The sequence below is a fragment of the Lissotriton vulgaris genome, chromosome 8 (genome assembly GCF_964263255.1).
Source record: "Lissotriton vulgaris chromosome 8, aLisVul1.2, whole genome shotgun sequence".
NCBI lineage: Eukaryota > Metazoa > Chordata > Amphibia > Caudata > Salamandridae > Lissotriton > Lissotriton vulgaris.
This window is the reverse complement of record NC_141696.1, coordinates 1,386,850,542-1,386,871,528: the sequence shown is the minus strand read 5'-3', so window position 1 is coordinate 1,386,871,528 and position 20,987 is coordinate 1,386,850,542. Positions and strand designations below refer to the sequence as shown.

Here is a 20,987-nt window from a genome sequence, read left to right as displayed (position 1 = left end):
TGACGGCTGAAATACATTTACTACCTCCTGTCACGTGTAGCTCTCTGTGCCTCAACAATAAAGCGCCTTATGCCCACTTATCTGTCTGACACGGTCAATGCGTCGGTTACTTATCCACTTGGATAGCTATTGCCAAATTATGTTGTAATCAAGGGATCTCCACACTTGGGTTACTTCGATAGAAGTTTACTGAAGCCACAGCTGTCCATGGGTGATGTTCCCACTCCCAGCCAGCGGCAACTGCCACTGTCTGGAAGCAAGCAGCAGCACCATGACAACCGAACAATACAGTATCAAGATTCCACATTGATAGGGATGTACATGGGTAGATGGTAAATACTTGGCTAGATGTGAATGAAGAATTGATGTGAATGAAGTAATATCACAATGTTGCACTTGTTTTTACTAATGTGTTTTGTTGGGACTGTGATTGTGTATGATTTTTGTTGGTACTCCTGTGAGCTCGGTGATGCCACTTTGTATGGAATACATGGGCAGTGTCGGATGTTTTGAGATGCCTTGTTGCAACTTGCATATATATTGTGTCTTCTTTTTACTAGTGGAAGGCGCTGCTGTTTGCCAGATGGAAGGAATCTTATGGGTAGAGTGGCAAAACAGGATGCACAGGGATCCGTGTTTTTGAGATGGAGCCTGACCAGGGATGAGCCTTTTTAATATAGTCTAGAATTATGGCGTGCGTCACTGCCGGTGTCGGCTCGATCAGGCAGCGAGCACTGCAGCAGGCTGTGCAGGTGTCAAATGTAAGACTGTGTTCCCACTCGAGGCCTGCACATTGAAATTGAAATTATACTATTTAGTTAATTCTCAGTAGCAGTCTTGAGTCAAACTCTCACCGTTCCAAATTTGAAGGCTGGTCGGGGTGGGGAAGAGTCGAGATAGTGCCGGAGTCGGAGACGGAGTTCTCTGAATCAATGAGATCGTCGGTGTCGACTTAGTGGCGTATTAATTGTTCTTTATCCTCCTCACACGATGTCGACGCGTCGCACAGTGGCACCACCACTCTCCTCACGCAGTGACGCACTCTCCCTGGCGGGCCGGGAGCCTGACCACCGGTGACGCGTCAGACTCAGAGCGGCTAAGAGCATGAGCAGCAGGTGCAGTGTTGCGTACTGCGCACAGCACGCGGCGCTTGGGCAGTCCCAGGGCTGTCACATCGTCATTGGTACTAGGGCTAAGATTGACGGCCCTGGGACCCAAACTGCTGGCTGGCTGGGCTGGGCAAGTCAAGTGAAACTGAAATTAAACAACAAAGCTGCCATTGCTAGCCGCCGGGGTCGGAGCCAGAAGCCGCCAAATCATGCCAGGGGGCCGCCAGTGCCACGACGATCCTTCCAATCCGATCCTCGTCGTGGCAGCCCCTAGGGTTTGGCGGCCCTGTGCAGGTGCACAGTTTGCACATGCCTAGGGCCGGCCCTGTTGTTTACGTGTTGTGCCATGTTAAGCATGTAACGTCGTATTTCGTTTGTATTGGGAGTAAGCCATTCACACAAAAGTGGTGCTTCAGTCATCTACCTGAAACATAGTCAAGCTCTCCATTACCCTTTCATCATTAGACAAAGTGGGGCCACCTATGCTGCAGATTCTGAGACAAGCTAATGATAAAGAACTAAACCCACCTTCCACACCCGAGGTCAGAATGGTAACAACCATCCATCAAATAAACCAAACTGGAAGAAAATCCAGTTTGTGCTCCCATGTTTACCTGAGATATAAGAACGATAGGGGATAGTGTCTGTGATATATATTTACCCTTCTTCCGCTAATCGCGCAGCGAGTCCCTCAGTCTAAATCCATTTGTGAAAGCCCTAAGGAACCTTCAGTATTCCAGTGTATGGCCCAATTACACCTGTCCATATCCATCCTCACAGCGCTTCTCTGCATAGCACCTGACGTCTGCAGTTCTGGGTGGCAGTTGTGGCCGTTCTTGAGTCTCCCCAGTAAAGTGTCTGAATCAATCACATCCGTCTTTTCCACTCTCTGGGAAGACCACAACTCTGATATTATTTCGCTTATTCTGGTCCTCCGCATTGTTGGCTCACTGATACAGTGATAATACTCTGTTGGTGAAGGCCAACATTTTTTCTGCAGGGTTCCACCATAGGGTGCACGTCTCCCAGCGCCTCTTCAAGGTGTCTAACTTTACCTGCTAGGTTTCTGTGGTCATCTCACAATATGCCAAGGTCAAGAGAAACTTGTACATTTTGGCCTCTAAGGCCACCCTGAAGGAGCCGATGACAGCCATTTGTAATATAACTGCAGCAGTACCCTCCTTTAGACCACAATTAGTAGGATGTCTAAAGGCGCTCCTAATCCTGTGCATCACCAAACATGTCTCATCATCCAGTTTGGTGGAAATACACCCTAATCACTTCAATAAAGGTAGATTCTAGAACAGACAGAAAGAAGTAATGAATTTCACATTTTTGCAAAAGCAACTGAGAAAGGCACAGTGGCCGAATGAAGGTGTTCTGATGCTACAAATATTTAGCAAGAATAACTTATTAGATCTTACCCAAAGTTCCTATTACAGGCACATTCCAAGTGAGAAATAAATATTTGTTTACATGTTGTGACATGTTATGTGTATAAAGTCGTATTTCGTTTGAGAGAGGTTTTATGCCTTTCAAATTTTTCAGCTATTAGTCAGGAGACAGACTTCATAGCTGGTAGATTGCCCGGTGGTCAATCATTATAGTTTTGAAAGAGCCTTTGCTGTACAGGAAACCAAAGAAGTTGACTAAAAAATGGAGGACGTATGTTCACGTTTGTAGATGCTGCAAGCTTAATGTGCTGTAGAGCTTTGATTAAGATGGAAATGGCTTACAGTTTTGAGTGGGACAGCCAAAAGGATGCTATTTCAATGGATTATAGAATTTAACACCGTTATATGACGGTATCTGTCCCAAAAAAAGATATTATGGATCGTCATGAGCTAAAAGAAGCAAATGCTGGCAATGTTACTTGTTTGCAGACCAAATGTTAGCCTAGGGTAGAGATGAATGCCCAGATTGCGAACTGAGGTGGCAACAGGCAGGTGCGGATTCATTACACTGAGCCAAGACAGAGCATAAGATGTAACTCCTCTGTCGGCTAAAATCAAAGGTTCATTCTTGGAGAGGTTCAAGTTCAGGCAGTTCTGAGACATCGACCAGCATAGCAAGGGTAAGGTTTTTGGTAGGGAATAAGTAGGGGAATTGTCTTGTTTAAACCTAAAGAACATCGGCACATATTACTTTTAGCTCCAGTTTTTGCGATGTTAAAATACCCTCTTGTCCTAATGTAAATGTCCTTTTCATCTCTTGTACACTTTCGTCTTGTAATATCAAATATATTTGTGGACTAAATTGACATATTCTACTATGTTAAGCGTATAGGCACCCTTTGGCTGGAATGGAACAAGTTACGTTAACCTCCTGAAGGACAATCTTCTAGTGCAGTGGTCTGTTGTCCCCTTGACTGATGGTGCTCCTCCTTCCTAAATTAAAATGACCATTAGGTGTTAACATCTTAAAATAGAACATCTCTTTCAGAGACCCTGTAAAGATTGAATATGTACATCCCAGTATAACTGTGACTTTCACCATATCACATATGATAAGCCCCTCTTAGAAGTTAACATCTTAAAAACCCTGTTATAACTGAATATCTCCATCTCAGCAGATTTGTGGTTCATCTGACCCCATCTGACCAGGCTAAACATTTGATATGTCCTTATTAGCCTTTAATAATTTTATAACTGAATATCTCCATCTCAGCAGATTTGTGGTTCATCTGACCCCATCTGACCAGGCTAAACATTTGATATGTCCTTATTAGCCTTTAATAATTGTTTCGCCCAGGGTCCTCCACACTACCACTATAGGGTGTTAATTGCCACTAGTAATCCTGACTACACTACATCCAAGTCGAGCTCTGTCTACATTTGAATTCTATGATAGCCAAATACGGAACCTTCTAAATTGCACCAGTCTCTAATAAAAGTGTAGTTATTTCAATAGGATAATACTAGCTAGAATAGTGGCGAATAATAAACATTGAGTTAATGGTTATATTCCACCTTATTCCAGGCTCAACTGTCCGTTTACAAATGGCCGTGTCGTCTCCCCGAAGACCGGCATTTGGTTCTAAGAGAGCCTGGGTCCAATCACAGTGGCCGAAAACCGGCTACCGAGCCCCGTGTCATCTGACACTAGGGACCAATGAAAGCGCGCGGTATGCGGCGTGGGAACCAATACGAGTTCCGGGAAACCGGCAGCTTTGGCCCACGTGACCAAACTTCGCGGACCAATCACAGCGCGAAAAACCCTCGCCTTCCAAGCCGGTAAATAAGCACTTTTTCATTCGGTCGGCGCTCGAGGGTTGAGAGGACGCCGACCGCTACTCTTACACCGGTAACGCCTTCCCTATTTGTATTTAGGCTGTAAACAACGCGCAAGGTAGGAGCAAGCTTGAATACAGAAATAATTGAATTCTCCGTTTTTTACATTCCAGTACCTTTTTTGAAACGGGGAGTAAGGACCATGCTCACCTAAGGGAGCTGGATTCCGATTTTAACATAATCACAACACTGGTATGAGAGACAAATCTGCATGAAGGGTAATAATGAATTTTTACATTTATGTACCTATACAGCATGGTGTTTTGACAGACAGTTTGATATGCAGAACATAGAGAGGGATACCAGGTGACCACACTTTTGTTTGTTTATGTTACAGCACCCAAACTTCAGTGTCTCTTGCAGTGGCATTTAAAATGTATTGCCCTGAAGAAATTGCCAAAAAATCAAAGGCAATGAAACATGTCAGCTGTAAGTAGAGAGTGAATCGATTGGTAGTATTTTCTCTCTTCTTTTTTAGTATATGTGTGTTCACTGTTTTGCAACAGAGAAGGGAATGAGAATAAAAAGTTAAGGCCCCAGTTGCTCAGTGACTTATATGTAATATGTTATATGTTGTTAGTTTTGTCACATATAAGTTGTGTCCACTGCACCATTCACTGTCCTTTTATTTTTTGAGGGTCGAGGCACGTCTTTTTGGTTTTAGCTTGATGGCACCAATGATGAGAACAGGGCCATCCTGGTGAGTACCAACCAGGGGTCCCATTGGTGGTGCGCCCGTGAGGTGCCATCTCGCTTTTTCACACATTTTTTGTCTGTGCTGTCTTGTTTGTATCAATCAGAGAGGTTGTCATTTTAAAGAGGCAATAGATTGAAACATCTCAGGATTTTCTTTAGACTAAAGAGATCCCGTGGATAACGAATTTCGACCATGGATGTTTACAGTCCAACAAATCCAACAAATGAATATTGCCATGAGAATTAGGACTGTTGTGTTTATTAGCTTTCAGAGTGGAGGGCGTCCTAGTTCTGTTTGTCTTTCCCTCTAGACTCCCATTTGTGAAGTACCCTTTGGCTGGGTACCAATGCGCTACATCAAAAACCAGTCAAATAAACGCACCTTCACGTACTTTTAAAAGAAGAGGTGGGTTGAACGAGGAAAAAAAAATAAAAACGGTGGCAGCAAGATCTCCACTCACTGCAAAGGCACTTAACGCCTCCTTAGAGATGTAACATGGTCGGAGAGAGGCACAACTAATCGGTTTATATATGTATAGAAAACAATATTTTGTACCTAGAGCTTACCGCATAGAAAACACCACATAAAAAACAATTTAACCTCAAATAGTGCTAATTCTTTAGGAGAAACCAGAACACTTACAATATTCATTAAAAATATGTAACTCTAAAAAAGTGCCAATTAAACAAATGTATGGCAATGTAAAATGTACATCAGATGCGTATTTAGAAGGTTTCCCTTTCATTCATTCATTCCCAATGTCGAAAATGTCTAGTCTTGACGCACCAAGGTATGAATAAAGCAGGACAGTAGTTGGCACATATATAAAATATGTAGATAGAAACTCACTTTATCGTTTTCCAGTAATGCTTGGCAAATGATTTCTTCACAGATATTAGCGGACGGAGCCAAACAGTGCAATCTGTAGAAGAGTTCCACACAGGTAATGTGATGCTCCATGGTCTCCTTGTTCAGCTGATTCCAAAGTACTTGGGCCACACGCTACGAGAAAAAGCACGTCAAATTACCCAGTTTGCTATTTGTATACAAAATACGTATATTAATTTAAGCAAAGTGCGTCTTTTAATTAATTTGACCTTTGAATAATCAGACATTTTGTATACCTTTGCAAATGAGTTCTATTGCCATTACTACAAAAACCTTTTCAAAACCAAGTTTTGTAAAGACATACAAATGTTAGCCTGAATGACACTTGTATATTATTAGCTCACGGGCAAGGAGCTTGAGGTGTTTCAGAGTCCAGGTCCAAGTGTCTCGTACACCAAAGGAAGTTGCATACAACATAGAGACACAATCTTGGAGGGATACATTGCACTCAAAAACTTAGCTTACCAGCTCATACTTAATACAATGTTACGGCACCATTCTCTTCCAGTGGATCACCTGACCTCACTGCTCCATAAATGAGGGCTGCCACATCTGTTGTAAGCCCAAACTGTAACTTATTTGTACCCAAACTGCCATCCCTAATTCCAAATTCTCAAGGCGTTGGCTCAACATGGTAACCTAATCCTGCTACATATGCCCTTCCTTGATAGAGATGGGTATATTATTACCACTGTAACCAAAATATCACTCAAATGTGTTCAATGGTCTTTTTTACCCTAAAATGTCATGATGCAAAAAAAATGCAGGGGCTTAGGTGTAACACTGCTGTGTTTAACCCAGAATGGTATCCTTTGTTTTCTACATATCATTTTGTTGCAAAGGCTCTCTTGCTGAACCCAACAAGGTCTTCTAATTTACATTGCTACCCACAAGCATGGTGCTGTTTTTCACATCTTATTCTATTTCAGCAAAGGATGATGAGCAAGCGGGGCCTACGGCCATGATGGCCGCTCGGAGCTGAAGCTCAGCGTTGAACCTGCACACCAGCTTCCGGAGCGGTGCTTCGCCGCGTTGTATTCCCTCCGAAAATAACTGTCCCGCAATCGGAAGGCAGGCGGATCAATTGGATCCAACGATCGACTCTCCCCGATCCTGAGTGGCTGAGATATGTGCTGTTTTGTCCCAGTGGGCCAGTGAGCCAAGATGGCGCCCCAAGAACTACAGGAATGCGCCTGGAGGCTGAGAGTGACGAGCTGCTTTGGTGACGCCCTCCAATCTTCCAGCTGATCACGTCCTCGTCCCCCCCCCTCTGCCCATTTTCCCGAATCACGGACTTTCCGGCAGACTCCCCAGGGGAGAAAAACTCTGCTTTGCAGACCTTGCCTGCCTGCGCCATTTGAGAGGTACGGGTGTGGCTAGGGAGAGGGACGGGCCCGCGATTTAGCCCTGCGTTTTCCCTCGAGACCGAACCTATTGTGGGGACCGTGCCCGTGGCCTGGAAGTACACAGACACACGGACACTGCACTGGCTGTGCACTGCTCCACTGCACGGCGAACACCCCCTCAAATGCTGCTAGACACGCTGCTGCTCCCCATGCTATCACCTGCGGCCCGATGCATGGCTGCCGATCCACCCACTCCAAGGTGACTCAGAGCTGGGTTTCCAGAGCTCCTGGTTCTCACCGGCAGAACAAAGAACAGCACACACCCAGCGCTTCACAGAAGCGTCTTGTAATCCCAGTTTGTCGCTGCTGCCTGAGAATGCTACTCTGGCTCCCTTCCAGCCGCCTCTCTGAGACCAGGGTCCTGATGTTTCTTCCAGAATTTTTGGCACTGTGTTTTTTAACCAACTTTAGAACAGGTGGCAACTAGAAATAGCCACTGAGCCATGGAGACTGATAGACTTGACATGCCTGACTCTAAGATGGCTGCCAAAACCACACTCCTTCTCCTACCTTCCATCCTCACCAGCGCCTACCACCCGTCTTTGGTTTCTAGGCTTCTGATCCCCTCCTGATCCTCACTCTTCTCTGGCAGAGCCCTAAACACATACATGGCCGCTTCCCGGTGGAGCTGCACCAACAGCTATAGGGGAGATTGGCCCTGGCACACCGCTATAGCCGTCACCTACCCAGCCAGATCACAGACATTTGTATTGTGTTCTTCCCCACTGCTGTCTCCTCCCTGTGGATTACCTGCTGTCCCTGGTCTTTCCTATCCTGACTTTCGTGCTCGCTAATTTACTCCTGTATTGTTTATTTATCCATTCTGTAACTACTGTGAAACGTTTTGTAACCTATAACTCGCTGTGTCCTTATGTAAAGCGCTCTGATACCTCCGGGTCTAGCCAGCGCTATATAAAACTCAAGTAAAAGATGATGTAAGAAGTAAAAAATGAGAACGGAGATGAGTGACTGCATCATGTTCAAGGCTTTCTCCATGCTGCCAGTCATGGCCTCTGCCACTATTCTAACCTGTCCATGATATGTTCTGATAAAAAGCTATGCCTTGGTAGGGAGTCTCTGTCAGGGGTGTGGAAATGTTGGGCAAGATGTTGGATACGCCAGACGGCGCAGATGTCCAAAGCTCATTCTCACTCTGGCAAGTATGCCATCTGTACCCCTATTCCTCCCCACCCCATTTAAGGTCTGAGGGTAGACGTAGCAAGACAAGACATTCAGATATGGCAGGATTTTGAGTCTATGCTGGCTATATGTTATGTTGGGCACCGACTCTGATGTGGTAGAATGCTCTTGTGTCCCAGTGACAAGCAAGGGCAAGGGGAAGAAATGAACAAGTAACAGCATATATGAAATAAGCATTAAACATTATATTTAAGGGGGTCTAAGGCAAGTGGCAAATAGAATTTGGCCGCAGAATATTTGTGGGGAGCAAATAAATGTTTTATTGCCTCACAATTGATGTGGGATGTTAGGGTTGAAATTAAGATATCTGGGGTTCAAGAGAGCTTCGGGGTCAACTCAGACAAGAACTGTTTATCCAATGAAGGAAGTTCTTTTGATTAATCGAGAAAACAGTCTTTCACAGAGAAATACCTTCTGTACTGAGTCTGAAACTGCTGCTGAGGAAGATGACGACGAACAAGCTATATGAAACTGGTCCTGGTCACTAGTTGACCGGAAATAGATACATATGATGGACAACGTCCTTTCACAAGAAATGGTATGAAGAGGGTTGCAAGCACATACCTTATTAGACGTAACCTTTGATAGATATGACAGAGAATATATACTTTATTTGATAAAAAAAATATAATCATAAAGGTGGACTACATACACACATATACATACCTAAACAGTTAAAATAACTCAAATATGATAGAATAATATATCAATATTAGAACTAAAATCTTGCTTTGTTACAAGTTAGTTTCTTTAAAAAGCATTGGGATGCCCTTCCGGCTTCTGAATGAAATTAGGATATCCATGGCGAATAAAAATTGTGAAGCCTATATTTAAAGCTGTATTTTCTGGAGTCGAAGATGCAATAATTGCCTGTCTATGGGTCCGGATTACCAGCCTATTCCACTCAGTTTTCAGCTTAAGTCTGCGCTGTGGCAGTAGAGCAGGGCAAATACATACTACATGATCCAAGGTTTCAGCCGTCTTACCACACCCTCTGCACAATAGATCCTCTGACGTTCAACGCCAGGACGGTAAATCCTTTAAAAATTGCCAGTCACCCAACCTAAGAACCATAAAGCTAAGTTTTTTTTGTGTGTCATAATTAAGTGCAGGGAATAAGTTACAGGACAGATAAGGAGGGGAGGCCAGCCCATAAGAATTCATTATTGCCCATGCATGTCTACTTTTAGCAACGAGCTTTATCAGTGATTAGGGACCTCATTCGTATGCGTTTCTTTTTTTTTTTTTTTAATTTTTGAAAACAAGGTGTACACAGCTATTCAGCCGAACATCCCGGAGGCACGGCAGCAGGATTAGAGACCAGAACTATTGCAGCACACACAATTTTGCACAGGATGAGTGAGGTTAATTTTAAATTTTACAACAGGATAGTTACCGTTAGAAGAAATGAATTTCAATATAATAACAAAAAGAGCAGAAAACAAGAAAGAAGGGTGGGATCAGTCACAGAATCTAAATCATATATCTATCGGCATCTTTAAGAGGGGCCAATCAGTATACGCGTGCAATCAAACACTAAGCACACCCGGCCATCGCCCGTACACGGAGAGGCTTAATGAAAAACATTCATGGGTGAAACCCACGGTCAAACGTCGAGAATTCGAAATCAGGTAATGCACTGCACCGATCCCAGAACCAAGAAAGAAGGGAAAGGAACAGAGAGTCCAGTTAAACTAATGAAGAAAAAAGGCCATAGAAACAAGAAACGGAAAAACAATAATACCCCCCCCCCCCCACCCTGCACCCCTGCAAATGGCTACGGCCTACCCCCCTAGCAGCGTGCCTGTCGCCCAGCATCCAAAAACCCGAAATGTAGCGAGAAAAGGGAAATATAAAAAGATAGAAAAAGGAAAAGATAAGAGAAAGAAAAAAGACGGAGGAGGAGAAAAATCACATTTGCCCTCGATCCCCTTACCCCCCCCCCTGCGGCGCACAGTCCCAGTTCTAAGTATAGCAATTATGTAAGCAAGTTATTGAAAATAAAGCCCAGGGAAGGCGTCCGACACACGCCCCACCACCCGTAAGCAACAAAATGGCGGATCCCCCGAACTTCACGCACCCCCAAAGTCGAGATCTACAGCAGTCTCACCCTTGAACCCTCCGAATGTTCACAATGAGTTCAGCCAACTGCACCAGAACGTATCTAGGAAAAATCAAAGTTCCCGCCAGTCTGTGGACCTGCATAAGGAGTCCGATCAAGCACCTCAGTCCGTCATGATCCGCCACCGCCATGACACTTGCCGTTTTCCAGCCAAAGTACGACCATGTCGATCTCAAACTCAGGGCAAAGTCAAAACAATCGAGTGATGTTCGCAGCATCCGCCGGGTCGTATTAGCCGTAGGCTCAGGAGAAGAGAAGACTACAAACACATCAGTGGACGGATGCGCCGATAATGGCGGGCGTCTCTCTGAGACAACAGGTCCATTAGCACACAGTGTTCCAGGCGATAATTGCGAGATTTCGACATGGAGGGAGTCTCATTTGGTAAGTACCGGGAATAGCGTAGACATAACAGCCAGCTCAAGGGCAACAGGCAGGTCAGGGTCCTCGCACGATCGGGCAGTTTCGGTGACATCCGCAATCGTTTTCTGGTGGGTAGAGGCCAAGAAGGATCGCAGCTCCTTAATGGCGGCCATCACGGTCCTCAAAGACGGCTCTTCAGTACCCCGCACCGCCTCCACACGGTCAGCTCCAGACATTTGAGTGCACTTCGGAGCGCCCGATTCCCCCGGGGACCGAAGTGCGGGTCGGGCAGGCGGGGATTGGAGGCCCACTTCCGAACAGTGACGGGGCTTCTCGGGCGGGGGCACCAGCCCGGCGAGGGGGCCAGCCGCCGGGAAGGGGACCCCGACCTCTCAGCCACCTTCAGGATACGCACACCTCCGCAGTGTGCACAGGACCGCAGGCACCTCACCAATATAAGGATGGGAAACACTCCAGGTCAATCATCCGGACCACGTCTGGGGCACCCAACCGCCGCTGCTGCCCAGTAACCCGGCTGGGTCAGTAATTGAGGTCCCGGCTTACAGGCAACTCTGGGCCAAGATCTTTCACACGGCACAATTCTGCCGATCCGGGTGGGAAAGTTCTCGGGACCACACCGCCAGTGTCAGCAAAGATTACCCCGCACGGGGGTGAGGCGCGAAAGCAGGATATATGTCCGGATCTTCCAGCAACAGGCGGAGGTCGACTGAGCCGAGAGCTTATGCGGCCATCTTCTTTCGTTGCTAGGCTCCTCCAGCTCGTATGCGTTTCTTAATGCTAATTTAAAAACTGCCTTACTGGGGTTAAGAGCCCATAATTCATCCGCAGACAATTGCTGGACAGAGTCCTTAAAAAAACGGGCGTAAGAGCCACCTAGATTTTTCTGAGAAATATCTAGCCAAAGCAATGACTCCAAGGACCCTTGGTCTGCCTGCCTGAGTTTGTGGCACAGATTCAAATAAGTGCCGGTGTTTGAAATGTCGTAATTTAATAAACCCAGTTCTAATCTAATCTGTGCGGCAGAAGCAGCTTTAGGCATGTGAAGAACTTTTTTGTAAATTTTGGTCACATGTTGGTTTAAGTTGGCATTTAATTTTCCCCTAAAAATGTCAATGCCATACGACAGGGTAGGCCCAATTTTTGACCTCATAACTTCCAACAATGGTGATAAACTCGGACCAGACAGTTTTTTTGAGAGCTTAGAAAGGTTCACCTGGAGATTCATGGCTTTTATTGATATTTCGCTACGTTGTTTGGCGGAGGAACCCCTAGAGTCGAAATTGACCCCTAAATATTTATATATTTTTCCTATTGTAAGACTCGTATTATTATATAGCCATCCACCACCATGGTTGTGTTTCCTGCCAAAGAGAACCACTTGGGTTTTCTTTAGATTGACCTCTAAATTATTCATGGAGGTATAGCTGTGTAGTTTATTTAATAGCCTTTGCAGCCCTACCCGGGTAAGACTAAAAAGAACCAGGTCATCAGCATATAAGAGGTTACTTATAAACGCACCACCCATCTTGGGAGGGTGGCTGTTTATTTCTTCTAAGGTGGCTGGTAAGACTGCTATAAACAGATTGAAAAGTAATGGGGCCAGCACACATCCTTGTTTGACACCTCTCATTGTCATGATTTTCCGAGAGAGATGTGTGCCAGTCCCCAACTTTACTTTTATCCATGTGCTGGTGTCCAGTTGAATAATCGCCTCTAGAAGTTTAGCTGGGATCCCCCATTTTTTTAGCTTAACCCAAAGAGCAGCCCTGGGGACCCGGTCAAAGGCGGCTTTGAAGTCTACAAAGCAACAAAAAACAGCCCTTGATGTAATAAGTACATTATCAACAATTATAGACCGTGCCAGAAGGTTAGTCGTGGTGCCAGAGTCAGCAGTAAAGCCAGTTTGAATTCTTGGGATCAAATTATTCTGCTCTACCCAGGTTCTCAGTTCCTCCAGTAAAATACTTGCGTAATGCTTTGCCTCAATGTCTAATAGGGCGATTAGTCTGTAGTTGTTTGGGGACGCATGAGATCCTGACTTATAAATCGGGTGAATTATTGCGCCAAGAATCCGGAATGGATGAGCTTCTTAATGCAAAATTGAAAAGAGTAGTTAAATATCCTGACCAAAGGTTGATATTTGTTTTGAACAGAATCTGTGGTAGACTGTTTGGACCAGGCGCTCCATCTGATCTTGCTTTTGTTAGTGCTTTAGTGACTGTATCTTGAGAAATCAGCAGATCCTCACTTAAAGATTCTGAGAACTCGATGGAACTGCTCCAGCCCTTACTCGGGCTTGCTTTCGTAGGATTGAGAGGACAAATGTCTGCGGAGGTTGGTCCCTCTGTGGCCCTAAAGTGATCAGTCAAAAAGGTAGACCAGTCGGCTTCTGCAATGTTTGCACACCCAGAAGAGGGTAGTCTGGAATTTTGGCGATGGATTAAAGCCCAAAATATTCTTGAATTGCGATTTTTGCTCTCCCATAGTAGTTTACACCAGAATTGACCTAGGTAAAGTCTTTGTCTTTTTGTTGAGCCTGCCTAATTTTTTTTTGGGCGGTTTTATACACATTCAAGAGCTCACTGTTCCCAGGAGATTTCTTAAGAGCACGCAAGGCATTGTTTCTGGGTTTTTTTAATACCATAGTTTGACTTGAAATTGAAAACTGGGGGCTGAGAGAAGCCTTATGGGAATGCGGTTTAGATGGAAAAAGGCTTATCAAATGGGAACAGAAGGAGGACCAGGAAACAGTGGGGGAGGCCGCCAAGTCAGTGCCTCCTGTTGTAAAGGGCAAACATTCCTTCATAACATTAGAGCAGATGTCTTCACTCCATCTTAGTCGTTTAAGGTTTTCAGTGTAAATTCTTCTACAAGTTGTAGAAGCGGATTTATGATACACTGGCTTTACATTGAAGGTGGCGACTTGTGGGCGATGGTCGCTATCCAATCAAGGATAAATACTGTGGTGTACCAAATGTTGAAATAGGGCTAAATTACAGATGGTGTAATTAAGATAGGAATGCTTACGACCATTTGTCCAAGACCACTTTGGCGGAGTATCATTCATAGATCTTCCATTCATCACCAGTAAGCCGGCACTGTAAAGTTGCAACACACAGAGCTCTCCTAAATCACAGTATGCTTGATTTGGTGGTTTGGACTGTACCTCTGCTTCTGCTGATATAGATGGTAAAAGCCCTTCAAGGTCAGCAGAGTTTCCCTGAAAGAGGTTAGTGTTAAAGTCTCCGGTGATCATACAATCTGAATGAGGAAAATCCACAGCCAGGTCGCATACGATTTTAATTAAGCGTGTTAAATGCTCCTTTTTCGAACGCGTGCTCGGGTTAATGTAAACATTAAGAAGTAAAAGCGATCGCTGTTTGCTCCATGAACTGATCTTAACTCCGAGTAACCAGTCAATAAAACCTATAACTGGACGATTTTGAATAGCCCATGTTTCCTGAAAGGCTATTAATTCGTGCCCAAATATAAAGTTAAACGTCTCCAAGTTGGTCATTTTCAGGTGGAGACCGCTGCTGTTCCATGAGCACAGTGTAAAGGTGACTGCAAGACAGGGTTTAAGAGGTTTTTAAGAGGTGATAATTGAGATCTTGTTTGCACCGAGTCGTTACAATTTGGGACTGCAGAGTATTTTCCAAGTGGTCAGTCTGATTTTTTTGCAGGCCAGGGCAGCCGGAAGCCAACCCCAATCTTGAGCTTTTTCAGGGTTAGGAGTTTTAGCCCATGAGTTTTCAGTCAGTTGTGTAATGCCTAATGCATTTTTTAGAATTGAATAAGGCCTGTTTTTAACACCAATCCCTGGACCTTGCGCTCTTGTCGGGATGGCTGGCTGCCTTAATAGTGCTGTGGGGTAGCCTGGGGTAGAGTAAGAGTGGATTTTAATTCCCTGTTGCTTGAAAAATGTCCTTTTGGGCTAAGAATGCTCGTGCCCAAGTAGCGGATCTAAAGGTCACCAGGGTTACTTCAGAGGGTTGTAAGCCTCTTGGTGGACGAAATTCGATGGACTCAATTTCATCGGATGTCAGAGACTCAAGACTCGGGGTACCGTTCACTAATTTGATTATGTTTGATCTAATGAGAATATCATGCTGACCTTTTGATTTGTATTCAGGAGCAAGAAGTATTTTGGAGTGCTGTAGATTGCTTTTGACACTCTGAGTGCTAGGACTTCAGTTAGACAGAGTACGTTTGTCAGTTAGGGAGCCTAAGACTGATCCCAGATGGAGATGGGGAAAATCTTGTGAACCTTGGCTGGGTATCCGAGTGTCTTTGAATGAGGGTGAAATATTATTAAAAGTTATTTTTTGAGGATTGAATCCAGTGTTTAAATTTTCGAAGTGAGGAAGAGTTAGGGGAACAACTGGTTGAGGTTGAGTTATCATTTCAGTCGCCTTACTTGTATTCGATGCAATAAATTTGCCACTTGTTTTTTCAGTACCAACCTGTAACTCTAGCGCCACTATTTCCGCGGGTGAAACATTTTGGTCGTGACTACCCGCAGAAGTATGTTGACTTGTATTTAAGGCTAAGTCAACCATGGGGAAACTTTGACAGGAACTTGTTGATGTTAATGGTGGTTGTGTAACACTTCAAGCTTTTTTATTAGCAGCGGTTAACAACAGTGGGAATAATTTAGGTAGTTCAACTGATGGTTTCGATCTTAGTTTATTTCTTTGTTTGCGCTCTCTCTTACTACAGACTTGTAGAGGAGCAGGAAGCATTTCAGGGTTGGGTGCTGCAATAACAGCTGGTTTAACAGAAGACCCTACCTCGTTGTTACCAGTTGTATGAATTGCCCACTAACTGTCTGAGGGCCTAAAGTCAATGAGGGGGTAAATGTCACTAAGGGTGAAGAGCCTTGATCTTGGTGGAGGTCTTGGAGATGATCAATCAGTTCGGGGGAAGGTTTTACTTCCCCCTCTCCAAAGTCCCAGTTGCAGGTGAGATCTGTGTGTTAGCCAGTTCTGAGTTGTGTATAGGAGGTTTTTGAGGTATCCGGTCAAGGCGTTCAGTCAGTCTTCCTTCCTTCAGCGGCTTAACTTCGTTTATAACACTGTTTAAAAAAGCTGGAAGCGAGGACAAAGAGTCAACAATAGGCGAGCAGCAGCAGACTGACTGTACTAATTTTGAGGACGCTTGCACTCCAATTATTAGATTGTTCCGTTTTTCCAGCTTATTATCGATCCCTGCTGTAAACAGAGCTATGGTATTCAACAGATCAACTTGCATATCCAATTTATCGGAGTGGTAGTTTAAAGCAGTGACTGTCAGTTGGAAAGTTTGAAGTAAATGCGGCCACATACTCGTTGTTGTGGATTGCTCGGACTGTGACTCGGGTTTTAGTCTAAGATTGGGTGAGTTTTGGGAATTTTCTTTACAAAAGAAAGACAAGTCCGATAGCAGTTGATCATTTTGATCAGTTTTTTGTAGATACTTTGAAAAAACTATTGTTGCTGCTGGAGGAGAATTTGGCCGTTGTTGGAGCTTAGTTGACTCCGAGCTCCCCTCAGAGGGACTTGACCCCTGTAGTGGGCCTGGGCTGAATACATCGGAGTTTGGTACAAAATCTTTTTGTGTGGGAATTTGAGGGAAAATTAAAGGAGAATTTTGTGGTAATCTGGTCAGTAAATTCTCTGATTGCAATGGTTGCAGCGATTGGGGGCTGGAGTTGTGACTGGGAGTCACGGAGGATAGTTGGTTAGAACGGGCCTCTTGCTTGCAGGTGTCGTGAGAGAAAAGAGAATGACTTGGTGAAGGTTGATGACTTGGTGAAGGATTTTGGGTGGCCCTCGTAAGGCACTCCTTAGAGGTATTCTGATCGTCAGCTATGGTCCAAAGATAAAGACATCCGGTAATAAGGCAGGCTCGTTGGTTGGCGTTTGAGGCAGGAGTGCACTTGGCTCAGTAGATTGGTGCGAGTCACAGTATTTGATTACCTCCGAAACTTGAGAGGTGGAGAGTTGCTTAACTCCACCATGTGGTTTTTTGAAGTAGTCCAGGAGGGAAAAAGATTTTGAGACGTTCGGGGATGGAACATGAAAAGAATGCATGTTGCTGTTGTGATGCCGACCGTTGGACAGAGTTAGAAGCCTTCAATAAGACCATAGGGGTCAGTTGTTTAGAGTGTTTCACTGAACCACCCTCCACGTCTGTGACCAGCTGTTTTGATTTCTTTCGTTTTAGTAGCGGAGACGCTTTTCTTGTTTTCCCGGATCTCATCACTTCTGTTGTTGTACGTAGTTGAACCAGGCTTGTGAGGCCTGTGAGTTAGAGCTAGTCCAAATGGGCCGTCTGCTGTCCAATCTCTTGTTGCTGACAGGACCAAGATATGGTCCAGAAGATCAGAAGAGGATGTGAGGGTCGTAAAGACTCCAACTTGGCCCTGTATAAGATGGTACTGAATCTTGTCTTGTCCTGGGCAGCAAGGGCAGTTAGTGTTAGCCGTAATGCGCAGGCACCCCCGCTCACTTTGTCCCGACACAGCCCCTCGCCATACACTGCCCACACCACCTGCCCGGAACTCCTGAGGCTGCTCCTAAGGCATAACTCCTGAGTCCCCGACCCCAGTACTGCCCCCACAGCTAGCAGGTTAGAGCCAAGGCCAGATGGAGATGCAGTGTGTGGGGGGGACCAAAAGAGCTGCCACGGACCAGCCCCTGTCTGGGCAGTAGGGCCGCCAGTGGCGACAAGGGGTAGGTGGGGGCGGGGGGAGCAGAACCAGGGCTGACAGGACCGGGCGAGACAACACCCGCGAGCAGCAAGCCGGCAGGAGGGGGGACCAAGACGGGGACGGGCCAGAGACCGGGGGGGCAGCTGGGAGAGGTACTATATAGAGGCCCGGGCTGATGACACTGCACCGGGCCAGCTGGGCAGAACCCCCACAGTTTACAAAGACCGAGGCGGGTCAGAGGCAATTCGGTACCAAGCGGGGGGCAAAAGCAAGGGACACAGTTGGCTGGGGACACAGTGCGCCGAGTAGAGAAAAGCGGGATCTGACTCAGTGCCACTGGAGGAGTCCAGGTCTTGAGATCGACTAGGGACTCACCTTAGTTCGTTAGTTCGTTAGTCTGTGACACCAATCGTCAGCTACTCCATCGCTTCTCACTCGGTCGACTTACTCGGCCCAGCCGTCTCCCCTGGCGCCACCTCCGCTGCCACAGCCGCAGCCACCTCGATTACGCTCGGTTACGCCCTGCCCACAGCCTCCGTCCTCACCTCCGCCTGCACACACATGCTCGCGCACGCTCAACAGCCCGTCCTGGCGTCCGTAATTTGCGGCCGTGATTTGCACACTGGAATGGATGGCTGACCTTCGATAGATATAAACTGCAGGTCGTACGCAATTCCAAAGTGGCTTCTGCCTTTTGGTTTTAACGTATTGCAGTAAGTTTTGTATTGATGAATTTTATTTTTTGTTTTAAAGTTAACATATTCTAAAAGAACATATTTCATTACACGGGTCTTGAAGATTTATAAACTGGAAATAATGTATGTGAGGACCCATTAACAGTATTATACGCAACCAAGATATTCTCTGCACTGCAAATGAAAAAAGTAACACACTATCATAGTATCTTTCAGAATGTATGGTCCACCGATGCTTTCACAGTGCCCGGACCCCAACTGCAGGCTTGTGTCGAGGGCGCTCTAACATCATGAAGAAACCCACGGTATAGTAATTTTACAAGCTCAGAGAGAAAGATTTCATGACAACATATATTACGGTGGCGTAAGCAAGGCGCTTCTAGAAACAGGACCATGCCTATGGCGCCACATGCTGGGAACATCAGTACCAAGCAGTCACTGTGTCCTTCAGTCAGCCCGTAAATCTCTGCATTGGAGCCAGCAGTTCGCGCCCCTGGTATCCGTCACAAGTTTCCTCCTACACATCTGCTTACCTCCCAGCCGCATAAGCTTTAAAAGTTCAGGTCACTGGAGCGCTTCGAAGGGCAGTTTCAGTGTTACAAGTTGAACTCCTTGCTCCCGCGCCCCAATAAAGCCAATCACAGTCTGTCCTCCACAGACATCACCAACTTACTGGGTATCTACAAGACTACCAACGTCAATCCCCCTCCACTCCGCCCTCCTAACAATTCTACTCAATTCACCATTCAGACCATCTCTTCCGTCAGAACTTACCAGCCTCCCTCTCAAGTGCCACCCTCATTCAAGAAGCTATTCCCTATCTCCCTTAACAGCCCAAACACTCCCATCACCAAAGCAGTTGCGTCAGCGCTACATTGTACGCTCCACATGCAGTTCTGCAACCAAACACAAACTGGAAATCTCTAACACTATCACCCACCACAATCTCGACATGCTCTTTCTCACTGAGACCTGGTTAAATCACTCCTCTCACACTTTGTTTGATCTTCTGATACCTACTGAATACTATATCCTCAGGAACGACAGAACAGACAAGATCGGGGGAGGTGTTGCGATTATCTTCAGAAACTCCCTTCAAATTAAAGCCTTTCCTACCACCTTCTTCCCCACATTCGAATGCCTATCCCTAGAACTTCAAGTTCATCACGGCTCACCCTTCAGGTTCTATGCCATCTACCACCCACCAGGTAACTGCTCTTCCTTCATGGAGGAACTCTCCGACTTCATTAGTGACCAATATTCTCAAAGCGACAGGCAGATCTTCCTAGGTGACTTCAACCTCTACTGGGGCTCCGTGGAAGACTTGGCTGCCAACAAGCTAGCAATCTTTCTCTCAGCTAACGATCTTGCCCAACACTGCTCAGAAATTACACACGTCAAGGGCCCAATTCAGGACCTTATTATTTCTAAATCGGACCAGCTTACCAGTGCTCCCCCTATCCATGTAGACCGGTCAGACCATTTCCTCATTCCCTTCCGTTTTCACCTTTCATACGTTATGACTCTCGGCCATCCTAAAAGTGCTTCTACCTGGTTCCGCAACACTAAAAACATTGATCTTGACTCTCTGCTTTGCGTTCACTTCCTAGTCTAGACCCTAACGTGGATGTCAACGACCTCACCCCCCACTGCCTCTCAATCCTTGCAGTTAAAATCGACAATGTCGCTCCACTCCAAAGCAAAAGGAAAAGACCCACCCCCTCAGCACCTTGGTTCAATAAAGCTCTCTATGACGAAAGAAAAACCTTAGAATCTTGGAGAAACATTGGAGACAATCTCCATCCACCGCCAATCTCTCTCTTTTACGTTCGGCAAGATCCAAATACCACAAGCACATCTTCTTTGAAAAAGCATCACATTTCAGATCCCTCCTCGACTCAGCTAAAAACAGACCCCAAAAACTTTTCGACATCATCAAAAACCCAAACTTCTCACCCCAAACCCTCAAACCTGAGGTTGCTTTAAAGAAAACAACTGAATTCACTATATTCTTTGATGACTGGTGGATCAGGTCACCCACCCCACCCCCTTTGATGAGCGATAATCCTCAGTCATTTGGCATAACCTTGCAGCAATCTCGGAAGATGACCTCCTCAAATGCATCCTCGAAACCAAACCCTCCAACCATTCTTCTGACCCCATACCTAGTGTCATCGCCATTGATTTCTATACCAATACTCTCGCTTATTGGACCAGGCTAGTTAGTCTCTTCCTCAGTCAAGGATTCCTCCCAACTATCCTCAAAACAGGACAGGTCACCCCCTTCTAAAAAAATTCTCCACAGATGCAAACGACCTCAATAACTTCCGCCCCATCACCAATCTCCCTTTTCTTTCAAAAATCACAGAAAAATGTGTTGCATAACAACTTTTCCTACACATTATGGACAATAATTTCCTTGATGTGTTCCAGTCTGGCTTTATTCAAAATTGCAGCACTGAAAAAGCCCTGCTGCAAGTGATCGATGATGCGCTGCATATACTC

General features: G+C 45.5%; 1 protein-coding gene across 3 annotated transcripts in view; it reads right to left on the bottom strand.

The window, feature by feature from the left end:
- The window catches only part of DOP1B (DOP1 leucine zipper like protein B), an 870,802-nt gene that overhangs the window by 347,867 nt on the left and 501,948 nt on the right, over positions 1 to 20,987 (bottom strand). For all 3 annotated transcript variants that reach the window (XM_086935393.1, XM_086935394.1, XM_086935395.1), the window contains exon 16: positions 5,946 to 6,098. In XM_086935393.1, the coding sequence (XP_086791519.1) occupies positions 5,946 to 6,098 (153 nt within the window). The remainder of the gene's footprint in view (positions 1 to 5,945; positions 6,099 to 20,987) is intronic.